This window comes from Narcine bancroftii, chromosome 1 (assembly GCF_036971445.1).
Source record: "Narcine bancroftii isolate sNarBan1 chromosome 1, sNarBan1.hap1, whole genome shotgun sequence".
NCBI lineage: Eukaryota > Metazoa > Chordata > Chondrichthyes > Torpediniformes > Narcinidae > Narcine > Narcine bancroftii.
In genome coordinates, this window is record NC_091469.1 from 488,993,563 (window position 1) to 489,017,219 (window position 23,657).

At 47.4% G+C, this 23,657-nt stretch overlaps 1 protein-coding gene and 1 long non-coding RNA gene across 7 annotated transcripts in view; one reads left to right on the forward strand and one right to left on the reverse strand.

The window, feature by feature from the left end:
• The window catches only part of cpsf1 (cleavage and polyadenylation specific factor 1), a 118,293-nt gene extending 103,057 nt beyond the window's left edge, over positions 1-15,236 (reverse strand). For both annotated transcript variants that reach the window (XM_069915091.1, XM_069915090.1), the window contains exons 1-3: positions 15,079-15,236; positions 5,511-5,665; positions 5,259-5,286 (exon numbers count right to left, since the gene is read on the reverse strand). In XM_069915091.1, coding sequence (XP_069771192.1) covers positions 5,259-5,286; positions 5,511-5,654 — 172 coding nt within the window. In that variant the 5' untranslated portion in view covers positions 5,655-5,665; positions 15,079-15,236. The remainder of the gene's footprint in view (positions 1-5,258; positions 5,287-5,510; positions 5,666-15,078) is intronic.
• Positions 15,237-16,660: 1,424 nt separating this feature from the next.
• The window catches only part of LOC138751984 (uncharacterized), a 98,129-nt gene continuing 91,132 nt past the window's right edge, over positions 16,661-23,657 (forward strand). For all 5 annotated transcript variants that reach the window (XR_011350302.1, XR_011350300.1, XR_011350301.1 and 2 more), the window contains exons 1-2: positions 16,661-16,831; positions 19,951-20,101. This is a non-coding gene — a long non-coding RNA (uncharacterized lncRNA). The remainder of the gene's footprint in view (positions 16,832-19,950; positions 20,102-23,657) is intronic.

A 23,657-nucleotide genomic window follows, 5' to 3' on the forward strand; every position in this document is an offset into this window, starting at 1 on the left:
ATATGTGCTCTTTGATTCAGTTTAAAGTGGTACATTGGGCTCATATGTTGAAAGACAAATTAACCCCTATTTTTTCTAACGTTAGTCCTATTTGTGATAAATGTAAATCAGAAAGTGACTTCTCCAACTCATACTTTGGACATACCCTATGTTGGAGAGGTATTGGATAGATAATTTTAGGCTTTGTTAGCTATACTGGATATCAGTTTGCCACCTAACCCATTGACTGCTCTTTTTTGTATTTTACTTCCACATATCGGGTTGTAGCTTTGTCTACATTGTTGGCTAGAAGAGTTATCTTATTTAAATGGAAAGGTTCTCATTCAGTGGTTCTCTCAAATTATGTCATGTTTAAGTTCAGAGAAAGTTAGGATTCGTATATTTGATACTTCTGTTAAATTTGAAGAGACTTGGCGACCTTTTATAAATTATTTCCACATGACTTCGTATATTTTATTTCTTTTGTCTTTGTTGGTGAAGACCAGATGATTAAATTTTATTAACAAATTCTCAAGATAGACTGCCCAGCCTTTATCTTTTTTTTAAGATTAGGTGGGGTCTTTTACAATAAAAATTTATTTTATTTTTGAAGATTTTATTTTGAGGAGTTAAGAACATATTCATTAATTGTGGTGTTGTGGCGGCTCACCACAAGACAGGCGAACCAGCCCCACTTGTAAGCCAACACGGCAGGGCAGCCACCCAAAGTGGCGCCATCGGGGGTTTCCCTTCCTTCCAGCTCAGGGCTCAGAAACCGGCGCTGGGGACCACATGATGCCCGGGTGACGTCAGCGCCCTCTAGCGCGGCTCTCAGCCAGGTGCGGGCTGGGAGTACAAGTGCAGCCCAGCAGCCTGCAATAAACTATTCTGCTCACTGAGCTCAACCCGTCTGTTAATGCAGGAGCAGTGTAGCCACCACTACAATTGGTGATCCCGACTGGTTCAAACGTCTTTGAACCCATCATGAGCGAGCCTGGGATCAGCGCTATAGCCCTGAAACTGCCTGAATTCTGGGTTCAGGAGCCAGAGACCTGGTTCGGCCATGCAGAAGCCCAGTTTCACCTCTGCCAGATTTCGTCCGACACGTGGTCGCTGTCCTGGACCAGGCCACCGCCAGACACGTGCTGCACCTTGTTCAGCACCCACTCGCCGAGGACAGTATGAGACCATCGAGCGAGTGCTTACCGGGTCCCTCGGACTATCCAGACACCAGCGTGCCGCTTGGGTGCTGCACCTCGACACCCTGGGGGACAAGTCCCCAACTGATGGACGAGATGCTCACGCTCATGGGTGAGCACACCAACTGCCCACTCTTCGAACGCATCTTCCTCGAACATATGCCCGGGGACATCCACCCGCTGCTGGTTCAGGAGAGCTTCACCGACCCGAGGAAGGTCGCCCAGAAGGCCCAAGAGTATGGCTCGCACGATTCCCGGAGGGATCAGTGGTCCAGCAGGTCACGAGGCACGGGCATGACCACGCCATGCCTACCCCTAGCGCTGCGGTAGAGCACCCGGCCCCTGCAGGGGCCTCCAAGAGCATAACCAAGGCCACAGCATCCGCTTCAGGCCTCTGCTTCTACCACCAGCGCTGGGGAGCCAAGGCTCGGAAGTGTCGTCAGCCCTGCTCATTCCAGGGAAACGACCAGGCTGGCCGCTGTTAATGGCTGCAGCAGCTGGACAAAGACATAGCCTCCTGCGGGACTTAGTCAGCGGCCGGCGGTTCCTCTTTGACACTGGAGCCCAGATCAGCGTTATCCTGGCCACGGCCATCGAATCCAGGAACCGACCTCTGTGCTACACCGCACCACCTGCAGGCCAATGGACTGGTCGAACGTCTGCACCGCCACCTTAAGTCGGTGCTCATGGCCCGCCTCACCGGTTCTGAATGGATGGACGAACTGCCTTGGGTGCTCCTGGGCATCTGCTCCACTCCCAAGGAAGATCTGTAGGCATCATCAGCTGAGCTGGTCTATGGTGCGCCGAACTACTTCCTCACCTCAGGGCACGCTTGGACTCGTTTGAACCCCCACCGCTGCCCAGGCATGACACCTGCCCGTCTCACGTTCCTGGCGAGCTGCTTTCCACAGAGTTCATTTTCGTTCAGCGGGGACCGACCGCGGCACCTCTGCAGCGACCGTACAGGGTTATACAGCGTTCCGGCTCGACGTTCACGCTGGACTTGGGCGGCAGGAATGAGCTGTTTACCATGGACAGGCTGAATCCACCGCACCTCGATCCCACTGAGCCCGTGGTCGTTGCCCACCCCAAGAAGCGAGGCCACCCGGCAAAAAAGGACATTGGCGCCAGTTCGGGGGTGGGGGCTGTATGGCGGCTCAACACAAGGTAGGCAAACTGGCCCCGCTTGTAAGCCACGCGGCGGGCCAGCAGCCAAAATAGCGCCGCCGGGGGGGGGGGCTTCCCTTCCTTCCAGCTCGGGGCTCAGAAACCCGCGCTTGGGGACCATGTGACGCCCGGGTGACGTCAGCGCCCTCCAGCGCGGTTCTCAGCCAGGTCCAGGCTGGGAGTATAAGTGCAGACCAGCAGACTGCAATTATCTAGTCTGCTCACTGAGCTCAACCCGTCTGATTGCATGTGTTATTGCAGGATCAGTGTAGCCGCCGCTACAGTGTAATACAAAACGTTACATCATATGGTGATTTTCCCCCATTTTATGATTATGTTTTCCTATTCTTCATGAATTATTTATCTATAATAGGAGTGAAAAAAAGCAAGACAGGAGAGACTGCAGATGCTGGATATCGGAGGCTAAGAGCAATCTGCTGAAGGAATTCAGTGGGTCGAGCAGCTTCAGTTGGCAGGAGGGAGGGGATGGAATTACCAACATTTCGAGTCAAAGCCATTTATCAAGACAATGCCTGACCCACTGAACACCTCCAACAATTTCTTTCTTTTTGGAGGATGGGATGCCTTTTCAGCCTCCTCCTCCTATTAGTTCCTGGACCATCCATCACTAATCACTACTATTCACAGCAGGACTGATATGGACCCAAGATTAACTTGGTTGAACATCTCAACAACAGATAGTACCTTTGAATTACTGTATCTCCCTCATTTGTGTCAAATCAGTTCTCACAAGTCACAGCTTGTACATAAAATTAGCCAGTTATTTTCTCTAGCTGGGCATCCTCCAATTGGACAGGCATTAGCACTGAGTTCTCCGGTTTCTATTAGCCGCGCCCCTCCCCTTCCACCCCACCCCCCCATGTCTCCTTTCCTGTAGCTCAGTCTCTCTCCCTTCTCTGACTCCTTTACCCCTGTTCTGCATCCAAGCACCACCCCACCCCCCCCCCCCCCCCATGCCCATTTCAATTCTCAGCTTTCCTTTCTCCTGGCTTCTTCTCCGTCACCTTTTATCTGTTGGACTGTACACCTCCCCCTGCCATTTCTTTCATTCAGGCACTGCCTGCATTTTCTCATACCTCGAAGGGCTCAGGCCTGAAACATGAGTAATATGTCAATCAGGATAAGTGTAACGTGATGCATTTTGGAAGGACAAACCAGAAGGCCGAGTACAGGGTTAACGGTCAGTTACTTAAGAGTGTGGATGAACAGAGGGATCTTGGGGTCCAAATCTATACATCCCTCAAGGTTGTCCCACAAGTTATAGGATATTTAAGAAGGTCCATGGAATGCTGGGCTTCATTAATAGGGGGACTGAGTTTAGGAGTATAGAGAGGTCATGTTGCAACTCTACAAATCTCTGGTGAGACCACACTTAGAATATTGTGTTCAGTTCTGATCACCTCATTATAGGAAGCATGTGGAAGCTACAGAGAGGGTGCAAAGGAGATTTACCAGGTTGTTACCTAGATTGGAAAATCAGTCCTATGAGGCAAGGTTAGTAGAGCTGGGACTTTTCTCTTTGGAGCACAAAAGGATGAGAGGAGACTTAGAGGTCTGCAAGATTATGAGAGGCATAGATAGGGTGGACAGCCAGCACCTGTTTCTCAAGGCAGGAATAGAAACAGCAGAGGATATATATAAACAAAGAGAAGGGAGGGAAGCTTAGGAGAGACATCAGGGGTACGTTGTGAACGCCAGGAATGCCTTACCAGGGACAGTGGTAGAGGCTGTAACATTAGTGGCATTTAAGAGACTCTTAAACAGACACATGGATATAAGAAAAATAGAGTTACAGGGTAGGGAGGGTTTAGTACTTTTTTAAGGAATATATGAGTCAATACAACATCAAAGGTCAAAGGGCCTGGACTGGGCTGCAGTGCTCTATAACTTTACCTCCTCCAGACGTTGCTGAGACCTGTTGAGTTTCTCCAGCATTTCTAGGTTTTCTCTAGGTTTCTAACAAGTCTAAACCCCTGAGCATGCAGAAATGTATACTGGATATGCCATTGTAAAGGACCACTCATGTATAGGATGACCCCAGAATCTTGAACTAAAATGTTGGTTTTGAGCGATACCCTTTGAATAAGACAACAAGCCCCCCCCCCACCCCCCACCCCAAATCTGGAACTTACTGCTGACCAGTGGATGTTGTTAAAAGCAAATCACAAATATTCTTAATTACAAATAATTTAAAAGTTTAAATTTGATTTGGATATTTTAAAATAAACCACTGTCAACTCCTGTAACAGTCTGGTTAAAGCCTATACAGAGCCAACGGCAGTTGGACTGGGTGGATGGACCCTGCAGAGGAGTGCTGAGACTTTGCAAATAACTAACGGGGCATGCGTGAGATTGAATCAGAGCCAACGGGAAGATCGTGGTGGTGTTGAGACTTGGTCAAGGTAAGAATTTTGGATTCTCTGTATAGTACGATCCCTGATTTTAAGGTGAAATGTATAAGTTTTGGTCATCCTATACAACAGCATATATGGTAGTTGCTGGACGATCCATCACCAATCTATTCACTATTCTACTATTCACTCCAGGACCAATATCCACCAAAGATTAATTTGGTTGAATATCTCAGCAACAGATAGCATCTTTGAAGTATCTTCCTCATTTGTATCACACTTGAGCTCAAATTTTCTGATTTACAAATGAGCATTCCCACAAGTCACAGTTTACACATAAAATTAGCCAGTTGTTTGCTCTAGCTCCCCAACTAGTCCAAAGCCCTGAGCACACAGAAATGTATATTTGAGGTAAGTGGGGGTGGAATAGAAAGGTAAAAAGGTTGGCACAAATGTGTTGGGTCCGGCCCATTTCTGTGTTGTAATGGTGTGAATCTGAGAATCAACTATTAGTGTATGTGAGAGAAAGGAATACTCTTACCTAAAGGTTTGTCTCCTTTTACTGTGCTCTGCAAGTAAAACAAAAAACAAGCGGTATTAATACCTAGACTAAAATCCAAACACTTAATATGGAAAATTTCAACAAACTTTCTGTGATCCATTGCAATTGTCACATCTGGGACAAGCTGTGTGACAAGGAAATTGCATGAACTCAGTCATTTCAAAAAATTGATTTGGTAAGTGACACTTTCCCAAATCAAAATCAAGACATTAAATTTTCATTCCAACTCACCTCTGCATCATGAACTAGCCTGTAAACATGTAACTGGGATGTCCCAGCCACCACCAGATTTCGCTCTGTATTGGAAAAGAAGCTGCAGTAGATGGCAAACTCGAGCCCCGTCGGGGGATGCACTTGGCGATAGACTGCATACATGTCGTCGACTCCTGCAATCAAAGTATGAGAATCATAACCTCACACTCTCATGAGTTTAAATGGTATGACACTGGCTGAATCAATTTGTTTCTAATTAGCTTACGATTTAACCCTTTGGACTCCGTGTCCTGATTTTGCGGGACTATCAACAAGCGCATATAATCTCGGAAGCTAAGCAGGCTCAGGACTGGTCAGTACTTGGAGGGGAGACCACCCTTGAACACCAGGTTCTGTGGGTTTCTGTGAGGGGCGTGGGACAAAGTGCCTTATGGTAAACAAAAATTAAAAAGAATTTCATGTATGTTATTCTAAGTGTAGTATTGCATGACAATAATGGAACCTTTTACCTTTACCAATTTTCCAGGACTGTTTTATACCCAACCACCAGTCATGTACTGGTGTTCATACCATAAAGCGCACTTTTGTAAACATTAGGGTAAAAGCAGCTGCTTTGCCAAGTTCCACAACAAGAAAAAAGCGGAGAGGAGTCACGTGATGGAGTAGTGGCTGATTGGGAAATCCAGCCCTCTCCAGGAAAATAGGAACAAAAGTTAGGAAAAAGCAAAGCATAACAAAAATAGAGTACAAGAAATAGAAGATAAAGATACAGAGAAGAGAAAGAAGATGGCTTCCAAGGAGAAAGTAAGAACAATTGGGAAAAAAAGTTTAAAAAGTCACCGGAGAAGAAAGAAGAAGGCCTTACCTGCAGGAAGAAACAGGACGCTGTGGTGGTGATGAGCAGCACCTGACCCTCGAGGTACCTGCCCTACAGAGTGGCGATCCACTAGCCAGTGCACTACAAAAATGGCTCTCAGAGCCAAACAAAAGTGCGCAATCACAGGAGAAAGAGGACACTGGCGGGAGGGGGGCTCAGCAGAGGAGCAGGCTGTCACAGACTGAGCAGCTGAGGAACCCCCGACATCAGGGCTCTCAGCTGGAAGATAAGGAAGACAGTAGAAGAAGGTGCGACGAAACAGACTTGGAAGACGGATGGAGGGAAGATCAATAAGAAAACCAATGTCAGGAAGCACAACAGACGAGCAGCCCAGGAGGGGAGGAACAGCAACAAGAGGCCCAGCAAGAAGAGGCCCGACAAAGAGATACAAGCAGCTCATCAGGAAAAACAGAAGAGACACAGAGACACAGATACAAAGAGAAGACGACACAAACACAGATACAGACACAGAAGAGGAAGAAGACCACCAAGATCTTCACAGAGAAATAAAAGGTAAAACTGATGGACAAAATATAGATAAACTCTTTTTTAAAGAACAAATGAGATCACTAAAAGAATGGTTGTCATTAGAATTTAGTGCAATTAAAAGGAAAATGAAAGAACAGAAGATAAAATGCAAAGGTTAGAACTGGTAATGACAGAAATAGGGAAAAGAGTAGAGAATGTGGAAAAACAGGAAACGGCTGTAGAAATTGAAGTAAACGACTTAAGAGAAAAATTGGAAGAAAGTGACAAAAAAATTAAAGAGACACAAGAGTTGTTATCTCCAAAAATTGATATGTTGGAAAATTATAGTAGGCGAAACAACAAAAATAGCGGGCCTGAAGGAGGGTGAAGGCGGCACAGATATGAAGGAATTTATAAAAGGATGGATCCCAAAGGTCCTGGGAACGACAGAAATGCCGGAAGGAATGGAAATAGAAAGGGCACACTAGCCCCGAAAACACAGACACATCAAAAACCAATATCCATCTTAGTTAAATTTTTGAGATACACGACAAGAGAAAATATACTGGAACAGACAAGGAATAAAATTAGAGAAGATAATAAACCATTGGAATACAAGGATCAAAAAATATTTTTTTACCCAAACACAAGTTTTGAACTCTTAAAGAGGAGGAAGGAGTTTAATACAGCGAAATCAACTTTATGGAAAAAAGGTTATAAATTCATGTAAGACATCTAGCTGTGCTTAAAATATTTATATCCGGGGAGCAAAATAGACATTCTCGGATGCAGAGAAAGCAGAAGAATTCGCAGAACGTTTGCAGGACAGGAGAAGAGATGTAACAAGAATGAAGAACACCAATAAAGTATATATAAAGATGTAAAAACAATGTATATGTAAAGAACTAAAGAGGGAAAGAGAATGGAAGGAAGGGAGTAAGGGGAAAAAAGAGAGAGCTTTGTTATATGTGTTTTCTGGAGAGGGCTGGGTGGAGGGGGAATAACCGTCACTGCAAATTCAGTTGATGCTGCGAAGAAGATCGCAATCCAAATGAAAAGGGGAGTTGTGGTTGCCCAGCAAGGGGTAAGGGGCAACTCAGAGGGGGGGAACTTTTGGGGTTAAGATATTAGTGGATGTGGGAACTGCAGGGGTACTTTATGTCTTAAATGTGTTGTCGTACATTAAGTTTAATAAGAGAAAACTAAGAGATGAAAATGGGGAAAAGGGGGATGGAGGTGGCAAAGAGGTGGAAAAGAGATGTATGCAAGATACAAGATGGCCATGTTGAACTATATGACTATAAACATTAATGGAATACATAACCAAATTAAAGGGAAGAGGCTACTAGATTTATTGAAGAAGGAAAAAATAGATATAGCATGTGCAGGAAATGCATTTAACTGAAGCAGAACATAAACTAGAGAGACTGGGTAGGACACGTAATAGCAGCATCCTATAATTCAAAAGCTAGAGGTGTAGCCATACTAGTTAACAAAAATGTACCAATTGTGAAATATGGATGAAAATTATTAAACTCGCACCATTCTGTTGATTAAAACTCGCACTTGTGAAAAATAATGGAATGCAAAGTATGTAGATAAAAGCTTGAGAGTAGATAGTACTGGCTAGTGGGCCCCTTCTTATCAGAAGCACTAAGGATGCAAGGATCTGGTTCAGGCTGGTACAGTGACCCAAGGTAGTTTATAGCTAGTACTGTGCTTGCTTAATAGAGACATAAATATTAACTTAGACGCCCCTAAGGAGGGAATGAACTAATTAACATAACATGCGATGTATGAAGAAGGAGGAACTTGGAATGATGGAAGGGAGAAGAAGAATGTTGTAATGTACTAAGATTCTGATTGGAAGAAGGTAAATGAAGGTGGGGTGATGTTCAGCCCGGGACTGAACAAAAGAGTGATGATTCTGAACCTCCGGTGTGTCTCCAGACCAGAGGCACCCAACTCTGCAGACTCGAAATAAAGCTGAACCTGTTCTCCAAGACTGTCTCCAGAGTAGTGATTGTGAACAATCACTTAAATTTCACACAATCAAAATAGAGGAGGAAATAATAGATCTGGCAGGGAGGTATGCAATGATAAAGTGTCAGATACACTCAGAATTTTGGAATTTGCTCAAAAAATACGCACCTAATGAGGAGGATCAAAAGTTTATGCAGGATATTTTTTTGAAGATTGCAGACACACAAGGAAATATATTGATAGGAAGGGATTATAACCTTAATTTGGACCCAATGTTAGATAAAACTGGACAAAAGACAAGTAAAAAGAATAAAGTAGCCAAATTTATGTTTAAATCAATGCAGGAAATGAAACTTATGGATATATGGAGAAGGCAACACCTAAGGGAGAAGGAATTTTCATATTATTCGAGTAGACACAAAACTTACGTAAGGATTGATATGTTTTTGTTGAGAGCCCATATTCAAGGGAGGGTTAAGAAAAGTGAGTATAAAGCTAGACTACTATCTGATAATTCACCCCTATTATTAGCAATGGAACTGGAGGACATCCCACCAAGAACATAAAGATGGTTAAACTCCATGATACTTAAAACAGGAATTTAGGGAGTTTATTGAACGCCAAATTAAAACATTTTGAAATAAACACAAGATCAGTGAAAGACAAATTTATATTATGGGACGCAATGAAAGCCTTAATTAGAGGGCAGATAATAAGTTATGTAACTAAGATGAAAAAGGACTACAATCGGGAAATAGAGCAGTTGGAAAGGGAGATAGTAAGTACAGAAAATGAATTAGTAAAAAGGGATGATGTAACGAATAGGAGAGAATTGGCAGACAAAAAAATTAAATATGAAACATTACAAACGTACAAGGTGGAGAAGAACATAATGAAAACAAAGCAAAAGTATTATGAACTGGGAGAAAAAACACAAAATACTAGCCTGGCAACTTAATACAGAACAAGCTAAAAAAGATACTGGCATCAAGGAAAAAGGACAAACAAATGACATAAAATCCAACAGAGATTAATGAAAATTTTAAGGAATTTTATGAACAATTGTATCAAACTGAGAATAAGGGGAAAGATGATAAAATAGAGCAATTTTTTGCTAAAATTGAACTGCTGAAATTGCAAGAAGAACAAAACAAACTGATAAAACCATTTGAAATAGAGGAAGTACAGGATATATTAAAAAAGCTGCCGAACAATAAAACACCAGGAGAGGATGGATTCCCAATAGAATTTTATAAAATATTTAAAGAGTTGTTAATTCCCCCTCTCCTGGAAGTAATGAACCAGATAGAAGAAACACAAAACTTGCCAGATTCATGTAAGACAGCAATAATTACAGTAATACCAAAGACGGGGAAGGATCCATTAACACCAGCATCATACAGGAGGTTAGGAAAAAAGGTGGAGGCATTAGGTATAAATGAGGAGGTAGTGAAATGGATTCAGCAATGGTTGGATGGGAGGTGTCAGAGAGGTGGTAGAAAATTGTTTGTCCAATTGGAGGCCGGTGACTAGTGGAGTTCCTCAGGGATCGGTCCTGGGTCCACTATTGTTTGTTATATATATTAACGATCTGGAAGTAGGGGTGGAGAATTGGATAAGCAAGTTTGCGGATGATACAAAGATTGGTGGTGTTGTGGACAGTGAGGAAGATTACCGTAGATTAAAAGGTGATTTAGGAAGGCTGGAGGTGTGGGCTGAGAAATGGCTGATGGAATTTAATACAGATAAGTGTGAGGCGTTACATTTTGGAAAGGCAAATCTAAATAGGTCATATGCATTAAATGGTCGGCTATTGAGATGTGCAGAGCAACAAAGGGATTTAGGAGTTGTGGTAAATAGTACCCTCAAGGCTGATACTCAGGTAGATGGTGTGGTGAAGAAGGCATTTGGAATGTTGGCCTTCATAAATCGGAGTATTGAATTCAAGAGTAGGGAGGTTATGATGAAATTGTACAGGGCATTGGTGAGGCCAAATTTGGAGTACTGTGTACAGTTTTGGTCACCAAATTATAGGAAAGATATAAACAAAATAGAGAGAGTGCAGAGAAGGTTCACGAGAATGTTGACAGGATTTCAGGGTCTGAGTTCCAGGGAAAGGTTGTGCAGATTAGGGCTTTTTTCTCTGGAGCGTAGAAGATTGAGAGGGGACTTGATAGAGGTGTTTAAGATTTTAAAAGGGACAGAGAAAGTCAAGGTGGATAGGCTTTTTCAATTAAGAGTGGGGGAGATTCAAACTAGAGGGCATGGTTTAAGATTGAAGGGGGAAAATTATAAGGGGAAAATTATAAGGGGAACATGAGGGGAAATTTATTTACGCAGAGGGTGGTGGGGATGTGGAATGAGCTTCCGGCAGACGTGGTTGAGGCGGAATCATTGGTTACATTTAAGGAAAGACTGGATAGTTACATGGAGAGGAGAGGACTGGAAGGGTATGGACCGGGTGCTGGTCAGTGGGACTAGGAGGGTGGGGATTTGTTACGGCATGGACTAGTAGGGCCGAACTGGCCTGTTCTGTGCTGTAAGTGGTTATATGGTTATATAGACCAATATCTCTACTTAACTCAGACTATAAGATAATAGCCAAATTATTAGCAAACAGATCGGCCGATTGTGTATAAAAAATAGTAAAACAAGATCAAACTGAATTTATTAAGAAAAGACGAACAGCGGACAATGTCTGCAAACTTATTAATCTAATCCACGCAGTTCAAGGAAATAAGAAGCCAACAGTGGCTGTTGCTCTAGACGCAGAAAAACTTTGACAGAGTAGAGTGGAATTACTTATTTAAAGTATTACAGAAGTTCAATCTACCAGAAAAAATGTATTAATTGGATCAAAGCATTGTATAATGGACCGTTGGCGAAGGTAACCGTAAATGGATATGTATCGAGTCACTTTAAATTAAGTAGGTCAACTAGACAGGGATGTCCACTATCCCCTCATTGTTCGCCTTAGTAATAGAACCTTTGGCAGAACTGAAAAGAATAGAAAATAAAATAAGGGATAAAAATAAAGGAGGAGAATAAATTCAGTTTATTTGCAGATGACATCATAGTATACTTAACAGAACCAGAGGTATCAGTAAAAGAATTACATAAGAAATTGAAGGAAATGGAGAAATATCGGGGTACAAGATCAATGCAAATAAAAGTGAAGTGATGCCAATGAGTAACGCAGACTATACAGAATTTAAAAAGAATCACCATTTAAATGGCAAACACAAGCAATCCGATACCTAGGGATCAGGTTAGATAATAACTTAAGCCACTTGTAAAAACTAAATTATCAGCCACTAATAAAGAAATTGCAGGAAGACTTAGAACAATGGAAAGAATTATCGCTAACGTTGATAGGAAGGGTAAATTGCATTAAAATGAATGTCTTCCCAAGGATACAATACTTATTTCAAACGTTACCAATTCCCTTAACAGAAAAATTCTTTAAAGAACTAAAGAGAATAATAAGGAAATTCTTGTGGAAAGGGAGGAATCCAAGGGTAGCATTAGATAAATTAACAGAGAGGTATAATCAAGGTGGTTTGCAGTTACCAAATTTTAGAAATTATTATAGAGCTGCACAATTGAGGTATTTATCAGATTTTTACCAGACAAGAGAAAAACCAGACTGGACTAAGATAGAACTAGATAAAATTGGGGAAAAGGTACCGGAACATATACTTTATAAGTGGGATGAAAAGCTGGTACATTATAAAAGTTCACCAGTACTGCATCATTTACTTAATACATGGAAGAAGATCCACTTTGAAAGGAAAAAAACGAATTATCAAATACCAAAATTATTATTAACGCAAAATCTGCTAATCCCTTTTACAATAGACAACCTTTCCTTTAGAGAATGGGAGAGAAATGGAATTAAAAGAATAGAAAACTGTTGTTTCGGGAAATAATTTATTAACATTTGAACAGTTGAAGTATAAATATGGAATAACTCATGGTACAATGTTTTCATATCATCAATTGAAAGCTTATTTAAAGGATAAATTGGGAAACAGCTTGAGATTACCTGAAGGAAGCAGCTTTGAATACATGATTAGACACAATGATAATTAAAAGATTTATAACCAATATGTACATTAAGCTGCAAGATAAGGAAAATGAAATAAACTATAAACCTAAGCAGAAGTGGGAAAAGGATCTAACCCATATAACCATATAACCATTTATGGAGCGGAAACAGGCCATGTTGGTCCCCTCGCTCTAGTATCCCACACCAATGGAAACATCTTACCTCTATCTTATCCATGTCTTTCATAACTTTATACATTTCTATAAGATCTCCTCTCATTCTTCTAAATTCTAGCAAGTACAGTCGCAAACAACTCAATCTCTCCTCATAGGTGAATCCCATCATCTCTGAAATCAACCTGGTAAACCTCCTCTGCACTGCCTCCAAAGCCATTACATTTTTCCTCAAGTAAGAAATGCAGTACTCCAGATGTGGCCTCACAACTACCTTGTGCCGTTGCAACATAACTTCCCTGCTTCTGAATTAAATCCCCCGAACAATGAAGGCCAACATTCCATTTTCCTTCTTGATAGCCTGCTGCCCACATAATTTTGCATTCCTCGATCAGGTCCTCTCTCACTCCCTTTACGGCAGGCAAAATTTGAAGTACATCATGCATGTTACAATGTTTTCTATCATGACTATAAAAGGAATCTTGAACTTCAGCCTCCAACACAGAGGAAAACTCAGCCTATCAACGTGAATCTGGAGGAAGTCAGCGTGTCAACATTTCAGGCCTGAGTTCTCCTTCAAGATCTGAACAAAAAGCAGGCAGGCGTCCAAATTAAAAGTCAAAACACAATTCTGGAGAAAGTCGGCTGACCAAACAGTGTACTTTATGTAGCAAAGATACATTGCCAATGTTTCAGGCTTAAGCCCTTCATCAAGGTATGAGTAGAATTTAGGCCGGGCCTGAACAAAATTGTTGGGGGGGGGGGGGGCGCTATACAAAGTCTTTGTTACTTCTTTATCCTGCTATATAAAGCACATTTTTGGGGCGACACGGTTAGTGCAACATCATTACAACGCCAGCAACCGGGGTTCGATTGCAGTGCTATCTGTAAGGAGTTTGTACATTTTCCCCCATGTCTACTTGGGTTTTCCTCAGGTGCTCCAGTTTCCTCCCACCATTCAAAAACATACCAGGGTTGTCGGTTAATGGGGGGGGGGGGCACAGGTTCATAGGCTGAAATGGCCAGTTACCGTGCTGGATGTCTAAATTTTAAAATCTAAATTTAAGCTGAAATCACTTTCAGGTTTTACATCTGAATTAAAAGCCGGGGAGGAGGGAAGAGCAGGAGCACAGGACGAAAGGCCAAAACTTTAGAAAAGTCCAAGAAAAGGTTGGACAGGTCTATGGATGAGAAGAAGATGGAGGGTTATGGGCATTGTTATGGGGACTAGAGAGGGGTGTTTGGTTTGGTGCGGACTAGAAGGGCCTAATGGCCTGTTTCCGTGCTGTAAATTGTTATGTTATGGACATGGCTGGGAGGGGGGGGGGGAGGGGGAGGACACAGAAATGCTGGAGGAACTCAGCAAGTCTCGCAGCATCTGTCGGAGGTAACAGACACTTCACATGAAGGGTCCAAGCCCAAAAGATTGGTTAGGTTTCACCTTTGCTTGCTAAAGTACATTGTTTGACCTGCTGAGTTTCTCCTGCATTGTGTTTTTACTTCCACCGCAGAGTCTGCGGGCTCTCGTGTTTTATTTCTCTTCTTCAAGGTGCTGCCTGCCCTGCTCAATCCCTCCCCTGCCTATCGCCTCCTCCTTGGCTGCAATGCTCCATCCCCGTCAATGTCAACGCTCTGGAAGTCTGCAGAGCGTGGGGCTGAACGTTGGGGAAGCTCAGCAGGTCAGACCGTGCACTTTGTGGAGCGAAGATCGAGCACAAGGTGCTTCCTGAAATTGGGCTCCTTCCTTTGTGCCCGAAACGCTGGTTCTTTGCTCCAAAGTCCCACTGAGCGTCTCCAGCTTGATGGCTGCAGACTTTGGCGTTTGGTTTCCTTTCCTCCAGGCACGGGGGCCGCCACCTGCCCCGCGAGGTCCCCCAGCTTCTCGCCGCTCGCTCTGCATTCAGCAGGTCTCTCCCTGTGAGTGCAACGCTCCCTCCCCTCCCGCCAGTGAGCCGTGGCGAGGAGGCCTCGGCCTCGGGTGCATGGAGAGCGGCCGGTTGTTCCCCTTGTGCCACGGTCGACTCCACGCTCACTTACCGCAAGCGCCTCCCTCACAACACACACGCACACACAGAGAGAGACTGATCCCGGGCGGACGAGCGGCGCCAATCCTAATGGATGCCCGCTCCGAGGAATCGCTCGTTGGACGGCGCCGCCATTTTGACGGCGGGATCCACTCCCAAGATCCCGCGATGGTTGACCGATGCCCAATCAATGAGGGCGGGGCGGGTGCGCGTGCGCGGGGATTCCCGCGCGCCGGCCGGTGCGTCACGTGAAGGGCGGGCGGGGCGGCTGTTTGGCAGGGAGTGCTTCGCGGCTGGCGGCCATTTGCAGACGTTGATTTCCCCCCCCCCCCCACTCCCTTGGGTTGGGGTGGGGAGGAGGGGGGGGTGGGGTGGGGAGGAGGGGGGGGTGGGGTGGGGAGGAGGGGGGGGGTGGGGTGGGGAGGAGGGGGGGGTGGGGTGGGGAGGAGGAGGGGGGGGTGGGGTGGGGAGGAGGAGGGAGGGGTTGGGGTGGGGAGCGTGGGGGGGTTGGGGTGGGGAGCGTGGGGGGGTTGGGGTGGGGAGCGTGGGGGGGTTGGGGTGGGGAGCGTGGGGGGGTTGGGGTGGGGAGCGTGGGGGGGTTGGGGTGGGGAGCGTGGGGGGGTTGGGGTGGGGAGCGTGGGGGGGTTGGGGTGGGGAGCGTGGGGGGGTTGGGGTGGGGAGCGTGGGGGGGTTGGGGTGGGGAGCGTGGGGGGGTGGGGAGCGTGGGGGGGTGGGGAGCGTGGGGGGGTGGGGAGCGTGGGGGGGTGGGGAGCGTGGGGGGGTGGGGAGCGTGGGGGGGTGGGGAGCGTGGGGGGGTGGGGAGCGTGGGGGGGTGGGGAGCGTGGGGGGGTGGGGAGCGTGGGGGGGTGGGGAGCGTGGGGGGGTGGGGAGCGTGGGGGGGTGGGGGGGTGGGGAGCGTGGGGGGGTGGGGAGCGTGGGGGGGTGGGGAGCGTGGGGGGGTGGGGAGCGTGGGGGGGTGGGGAGCGTGGGGGGGTGGGGAGCGTGGGGGGGTGGGGAGCGTGGGGGGGTGGGGAGCGTGGGGGGGTGGGGAGCGTGGGGGGGTGGGGAGCGTGGGGGGGTGGGGAGCGTGGGGGGGTGGGGAGCGTGGGGGGGTGGGGAGCGTGGGGGGTGGGGAGCGTGGGGGGGTGGGGAGCGTGGGGGGGTGGGGAGCGTGGGGGGTGGGGAGCGTGGGGGGGTGGGGAGCGTGGGGGGGTGGGGAGCGTGGGGGGGTGGGGAGCGTGGGGGGGTGGGGAGCGTGGGGGGGTGGGGAGCGTGGGGGGGTGGGGAGCGTGGGGGGGTGGGGAGCGTGGGGGGGTGGGGAGCGTGGGGGGGTGGGGAGCGTGGGGGGGTGGGGAGCGTGGGGGGGTGGGGAGCGTGGGGGGGTGGGGAGCGTGGGGGGGTGGGGAGCGTGGGGGGGTGGGGAGCGTGGGGGGGTGGGGAGCGTGGGGGGGTGGGGAGCGTGGGGGGGTGGGGAGCGTGGGGGGGTGGGGAGCGTGGGGGGGTGGGGAGCGTGGGGGGGTGGGGAGCGTGGGGGGGTGGGGAGCGTGGGGGGGTGGGGAGCGTGGGGGGGTGGGGAGCGTGGGGGGTGGGAAATTGTCATAACTTTTACCATGCACCGATATCAACGCAATACAATACCCAAGGATCATGGCAGATTGGTCCTTTCTGGCCATTGATACCAGGCCGCTCGTTGGACTGACGGGGAGAGAAAGTTTGTGAGCAGGGTCTTGGTGGATGAAGCTTTCAGTGCTTCCACTGTCGAACAGGTAGTTAGTTTGTTTCCCATTTATCTTGATTTTCATCACCAAGTGGGTGATCAGGTGAGGGGTGCCCTGACCCAAGACAATGGATGCTAGTACCGAGTCACCATCGCTGTTGGAGTGAGGTCCGGTTCGATAATATAGCACCCTGTATGTTGACCACGCGGTCACACCAGGAGAGATGGATGAAGGAGACAGAAGTAACGTCCACGATGGTGAAATTGAAGTCGGGCAAGATGGCAACCCCCAGGTCACGCACGCAGTCGAGCCATTCAAGGCCAGAAGTGACATCATCGCTGTGGGAGGAAGTGAAGTCAGGTTCAATGGCCTTGCACATGGTGCAGCTCAGTAGGGAAGGATTTGTCTTACACACTCTGTTGTAGTGCCCTTTCTTCCCACATCCCGAGCAGGTAACTTCTCTTGCCAGACAGTGTCGCTGGAGGTGCTTCTGCTGGCCACTTCAGGTGCTTGGCTATGGTCGGGGCCTCCCTGTACAGAGGTGGTCTGTGATACTGTGTCCCAAAATGGCTGTGCCTGCAGGAAGGCCCTTTGCTGGCAGTGACGGATTCAGCTTTGCAGAGGACTGAATCTAAAGTCTTAGCGAGCTGGGGGGGGGCTCTCTGCAACAGCAGTCTGTCTTCCTCTAGCAGTCGCTGATGGATGTAATTGGGCCTCACCCCAGCCACTCAGGCATCCCAGATCATCTCTTCCACATATTAGTCTGCTGATACCGAGGCAGGGATATTGCCCTTGCATTCTCGCCTCAGATCATGCAGGACCCGAAATAAATCGTCCAGAGTCTCACCGGGTTGCTGTTTCTCGAGGCCAGAAGGTACCGTGAGTAGACATCGTATATCAGTCATGGCTGCGGAGTAAGTTGTGCAGCTCATGATTGCCAAGTACACATGGTGGCTGACCCTCACTCTCAGTAACTTGAGTTTCTTCTCGTCAGAATCCACGACGTCCTCAGAAGCTCCCAGGAAGTCTGTGAAGCACTCAGTCCACTGCTTGTACTCCTCTGGGACTCCAGGCATCTGTGGGTCGAGGTCTAGTCTGTTGGGTTGCAGCAGTTTGTCCATCCCATGTGGAAAATTTAAAGTATAATAAATTGATAGGTTTTAACAATAACTCCAAAGCCGTAGAGTGAGGAACAATAGGCTTTATTATACTTTAGACTTGTAGCTGGCCCGATTCCAAGTGCTCGACTGAGGACAGGGAGGTCAACCTTTATTCAAGGGTCACAGGGGGAGGAGTTACCAGGAAGCGAATCACCGGTGGGGGACAGGCCAGCTTTGTATCACTATAACGGGATCATGGGCCAAAAGGGCCCTATGCTGTATGTTTAAAATTTGCCATAGACAGAAATTGCCCAGCATTCCTTACAGTCAGAGAAAGAGAAGGAAAAGAGAGTCCCTCAGAGTTGCTGAGTGTCTGTGGATTCGCTCCAGCGCTCCCACAGACTTTAGTCTAAACCATCGTTAACTCCAGATCCATACCTCCCACACAATCAGGAAGCCTTTGGGAGCCCTTTCCTCCCTCGGCACCCTTTAACATCCTTGTTATGATATCTGGTACCCCCTCAGCTAGTCTTGAGCTGTCCCACCCTGGTGTGAATCCCTTGACAGCTGTCACCAACAGACTGAAGAATGCATGGGTTCCCTGCCTCAACTCACCAACAGTCCACTGCCCAAGTGTCCTTCAGCCTTAGAGCCCTTCATTGGTCTGCCACCATGGTCAACCCCTCTGCTTTTACTTCTCAAATGAGTGGGGGGGGGGTGGTGGTGGTGGTCTCTCCTTTCTTATGTCCTGCAAAAGTTCTCTGCTTTCTTGAAGTCTACATCCCCTCGAAGTTGTAGCTCGACACAGGCAACCCCATCTTGGGCCCATACCCTCTGGTCATAGAATTTTAAAATAGAGTACTGTCGGCTCCTTTAACAGGCATGTATATTGGTAGTTGTACTGGGTGATAGAACCCTGCAGTCGAGCGCTATGCCTCCTCTCCCCGCTCTCTGTGGGTCTGGCGCTTGTGCAGATTTCCTTTTATTTAGAGATGCATTAATATTCTTGTTGCAGCCAAACTGATATATTAGATACGCCAACTACAATATTATAATCAAATCACCATAATGTGCCAAGAGAGAAAAAGTGATCGTCCATATAAAAAGACAGATGAATACATTTAAGTGATGTTTCAATAGTGCAGGCAGATCTTTTGGTGGTCCTGGAATAGTTTAGGTTGGGCTAGTTCGGGGAGGTTCACAAGCCTGATAGCTGTTGAAAAAAATTGTTCTTAAACCTAGAGGCGCTGTACTTTAGAACCTTCTCCCTGAAGCAGGAAGAGATTGTGATTGTGTTGACAGAGACCTTTATGAATGTATATTGTATTTGCCCTATTTCTTGTTAGCATGTCTAAGCAATTTTTCACATTGTGAGGTAGACGATGCTGATGTTTTGCTGTTTCGTACACAAACGCTGCATACTTCATGAGGTTGGCACCTCATCAATTTTAAATAAGCCTGACATGTTTGTGAAAGCATCATTCAAGGTTAACTCGGCTCGGACTGAATTTTCCGTGTCTGAATTAAGTTCCCAGGGCAGTCTGCCCAGTTTTATTCATCTTCCATTTGAACATGGTGATGGTAAATGTAAGTTGTTGCCAAGGGAGTACAGAGGCTACATCAGACGCATACACACACCTGTACACAGATACAACACACACACATACAGACACAATGCACACAAAGACACAACACACATATGCACGCACACACAGACACCACATGCACACACACAAACTCACATATAGACACAACACACCTATACACACACTACACACATACTACATACAAATGCGCGCGCACGCACACACACACACACACACACACACACACACACACACACACACACACACACACACACACACACACACACACACACACACACACACATTCCTCCCAAAGAGAGAAGAGCATGAAAGATCAGTTGATCCCAAGATAAAATATATCCATTTCAATTAAATAGCTGCTGTTGGGAATATAATAATCCTAATGGAATATGTTGACTTGATGGTAGTTTAATTATTAAATAACAAACAGCATAATGACAGCAAGAATATTATGTGACAGGGAAAGATCTGTGAAGTGTGTTGTATTGAGAAAAGACGTGGGACCAAAGGAAAACTCGAGAAGAGATTGAACGTGACAGAGCTCTGGTGGACGGAAGCACAAGTTTAAGATCATCAAAAGTGAGAAATACTCACATCAGGGGAATGGTCATGTGAGTAAAAACACCTTATGAAATAGCAAATCCATCAAATACAACTTGCATCTCTGCAACCCCCACAGCTTCCATAGGAGCCAAAGATATACAGTGGTCCCCCCTTATCCGCAGTTTTCCCTCCCCCAGCCAGCACTGTCTCTATTCTGAGAACTCCTGTTTATGTTATTCTTTGTTTATTCCTTGAAGAAGGACTCAGGCCCAACATGTTGGCAACATATCTCTCTATCTCTGCAGCGTGATCAATGACCACTCACAGACACGAAGGACCAAAGGCTTTATTGTACTAAAGATCCAAGGATTCCTCAGCATGCAGCTGGCTCAAGTCCAAGGGCAGGTATAAGGGAGGAGATTAGGGCTCTCAACCTTTATTAGGGGTCTTAGGGGGAGGGGCTACTAGTTCCAAAGGCAGGCCAACCTGCCTAGATCAGTGGGGAACATGCCCGCATTACCAAGTTCCACCGCATTCACCCCTCCTTTTTAGATAGAGTCCAGCAGGGTGATGTGGGGCACTGTCTTTACAGTCCATGAGTTGCACAGTAATGTTCACAGGTTTAGTCTCGCCGGTTGTTTTACCCATCGTTTGGGCCTCCACAGTCCTGTTGGCTGTGCTTCTTGCTCCAGCAGCCCGATGGCTCGATCATTGAGCTGGTTGTTGAGGGGATGAACCGTGTCCGTGTCTCCCAGGTCTGTTGGAGTGGGGGGGGGGGGGGTGGTTAACTAGTAACTGAGGAGGGGAACCCTCCAGCAGGGGGAAACATTTGGGAGGGTGGGATCCTCAACCCGGGTGGTCCCCGGGGCCAGCTGGTCACTGCCCAAGGGTATCAGATGCACCTTCCGCGCTGGGATTCCTGCTCGCGGCTGGTCGCGAATGGACCCTGTGTCATTCCATCCATCTGGGCACTTTACCAGCGCATATTGGAGGTTCACATGCAGGAGGTGCACATCCTCCACCAGTGGGTCTGCCTTGTGGGTCCTAACGTGCATCCGGAGGAGCACCAGCCCAGCAGCCGTCACCCAGACTGGCAGCGTGGTTCCTGATCCCAACCTAGAGAATGAGGATGATCTTTCCTGGGCCGTTGCATTCATGGCCGTACAGAGTAGGGACCTGGTGGCATGCAGCGCTTCCGGAAGTACTTCTTGCCACTGGGACACATTCATCCCTTTTGCCTTTAGGGCCAACAGGATTGCCCTCTAAATGGCACTTTTTTTCCCTCTCTACTTGGCCATTCCCTTGGGGGTTGTAGCTGGTGGTTCCACTCATTGCTACGCCCCTGGAGAGGAAGTAACATCGCAGCTCCTCACTCATGAACGCTGAAACCTGGCCGCTATGTACACAGGGTACCCAAACAGAGTGAATATGGTGCAGAGTGCTTTAATGACCATGGCTGTAGTCAGGTCTGGGCAGGGAATGACAAATGGGAAGCGTGAGTATTTGTCCATAATGTTCAGGAAATAGCTGTTCTGATTCGTGGACAGGAGGACCCCCTTGAAATCTATATTGAGTCGTTGAAAGGGGCGAGTGGCTTTGATGAGGTGAGCTCTTTCTGGCCTTGGCATTCTGCTCAAACCAGGCAATTGTGCATCAGCTCCCTGATTTCCTCCACTGAGTAGGTAAGGTTCCGTGCCCTCACAAAATTGTAGAATCTTGTGACCTCGGGATGGCAGACACTATCGTGGAGGGTGTGTAGGTGATCTACTTGCACCTTAGTGCAGGTTCCCCTGGACGGCACATCGGGTGGCTTGTTGAGCTTATCTGGCCAGTACAAGATCTCATAATTATAGGTGGACAGCTCAGTTCTCCACCACATGGTCATGTCATTCTTAATTTTGTCCCACTGTTTGTTATTAAACATAAAGGTGATGGCTCTCTGATCCATCAGCAGAGTGAATGGCCTGCCGGCCAAGTAGTGCCTCCAGTGGCACACTGCCTCCACTATAGCCTATGCCTTCATCCTCATGGCAGAGAGCCTGCGTTTGGGGCCCTGATGTGTGTGCAAAAAAAATGCCACTGGCCTGCCTGCCTGGTTCAGGGTGGCAGCCAGGGCAAAGTCAGAAGCATCAATTTCCACTTGGAACGGGACCGACTCGTCGATGACGTACATTTCTGCCTTGACGATCTTGTCCCTGATGCTCTCAAAAACCTTATGGGCCTCCGCCGATGGGGGAAAGGTCATAGTTTTCACCAGGGATTGGGCTTTGTCAGCATAGTTGAGGACCCATTGTCTGTAATATGAAAAGAGCCCCAGGCACCTTTTTAAAGCCTTGGGGTTCTGCGATAGAGGAGAGGGCACATGCACTCAGGGTCGGGGGCAATCAAATCATGCTCCACCACGTACCCCAGAATTGTCAGCCATTCCGTGCCATACACGCATTTCTTCTGGTTGTATGTTAGGTTGAGGGCTTTGCAGCCGGAAGTGACGACTGGAGCTGCTCAAACCAAGATGGCAACACGGGTTGCAGGCTGCAAGCGGTCCTGCTTGTGGGGAGCTTAGATTGCATACCCTTGCATAGTGCCCTTTCTGTCAGCCGTTTGAGCAGGTCGCGCTACGTGCAGGACAGTATTTTCGGTGAAGCTTGCTCTGGCTACAGTAGTTGCAGCAGCCATCAAGGGCAGGGACCCCAAATCCCAAGATGGCGCCACCCGTTCTGCATAACTGGGGGGCGCATGGCCCATGGCTTTAGCCTCCGCATTCTTTTGGGCTGTCTCCATGGCCCGGACCACCTGGACAAACTCCTGTAGGGACTGATCGCCCTTCTCCAGGAGTCATTCGTGGATGCATTGGAAGTGGAACCCAGCGACTAACCCATCACAGATGAGCTCCTCCTGGTACTCTGCCGCTGTCACGTCCCGGCACCTGTAGTCTTGTCTCAGCTCCCGCATGGCCTGCACAAACTCATCGACTGACTCACCCAGGCCTTGGCGTCGGGAGCCAAGCTGGAAGCACGCATACATGGCGTTCCTTAGCGCTTCATATTGTTGCTGGAGCAGGGCCATCGCCCCTTCATACCCCGTGTAATTGCGGATCATTTGGTACACGCGATGGCCTACTGCTGCGAATAGTAGGTCATGCTTGTTACTGTCTGCTGTGATTTTGTTGAGCTTCATGTAGGCCTCAAGCAGTGTAGCCTTGTGTCGAATTTCACGGAGGCCTTGGGTCTTTCAGGTCAATCTTCAGCTTCTCCAACCAAATCACCTTGTCCATGGTGCTTAAAAATTTAGATCAATAAATTGTAGCGCAATCAATGATCACTCAGACATGAAGTAAGGGCCAAAGGCTTTATCGATCTAAAGATCCAAGCATGCCTACGCATGCTGCTGGCTCAAGTCCAAGGGCAGATATGAGGGAGGAGACTCGGGCTCTCGGCCTTTATTAGGGGTCTTAGGGGGAGGGGCTACTGGTTCCACAGCTCAGTGAGGAACATGCCCACAATACCATGTTCGACCACAATCTCCCATGAATGCTCCAAGACCAGCTAAGTTCATCCAGTATTTCGGTGTGTTTTTACTACAATCACAGCATCTGCAGACTTGCGTGTTTCACTCACTGGGAAG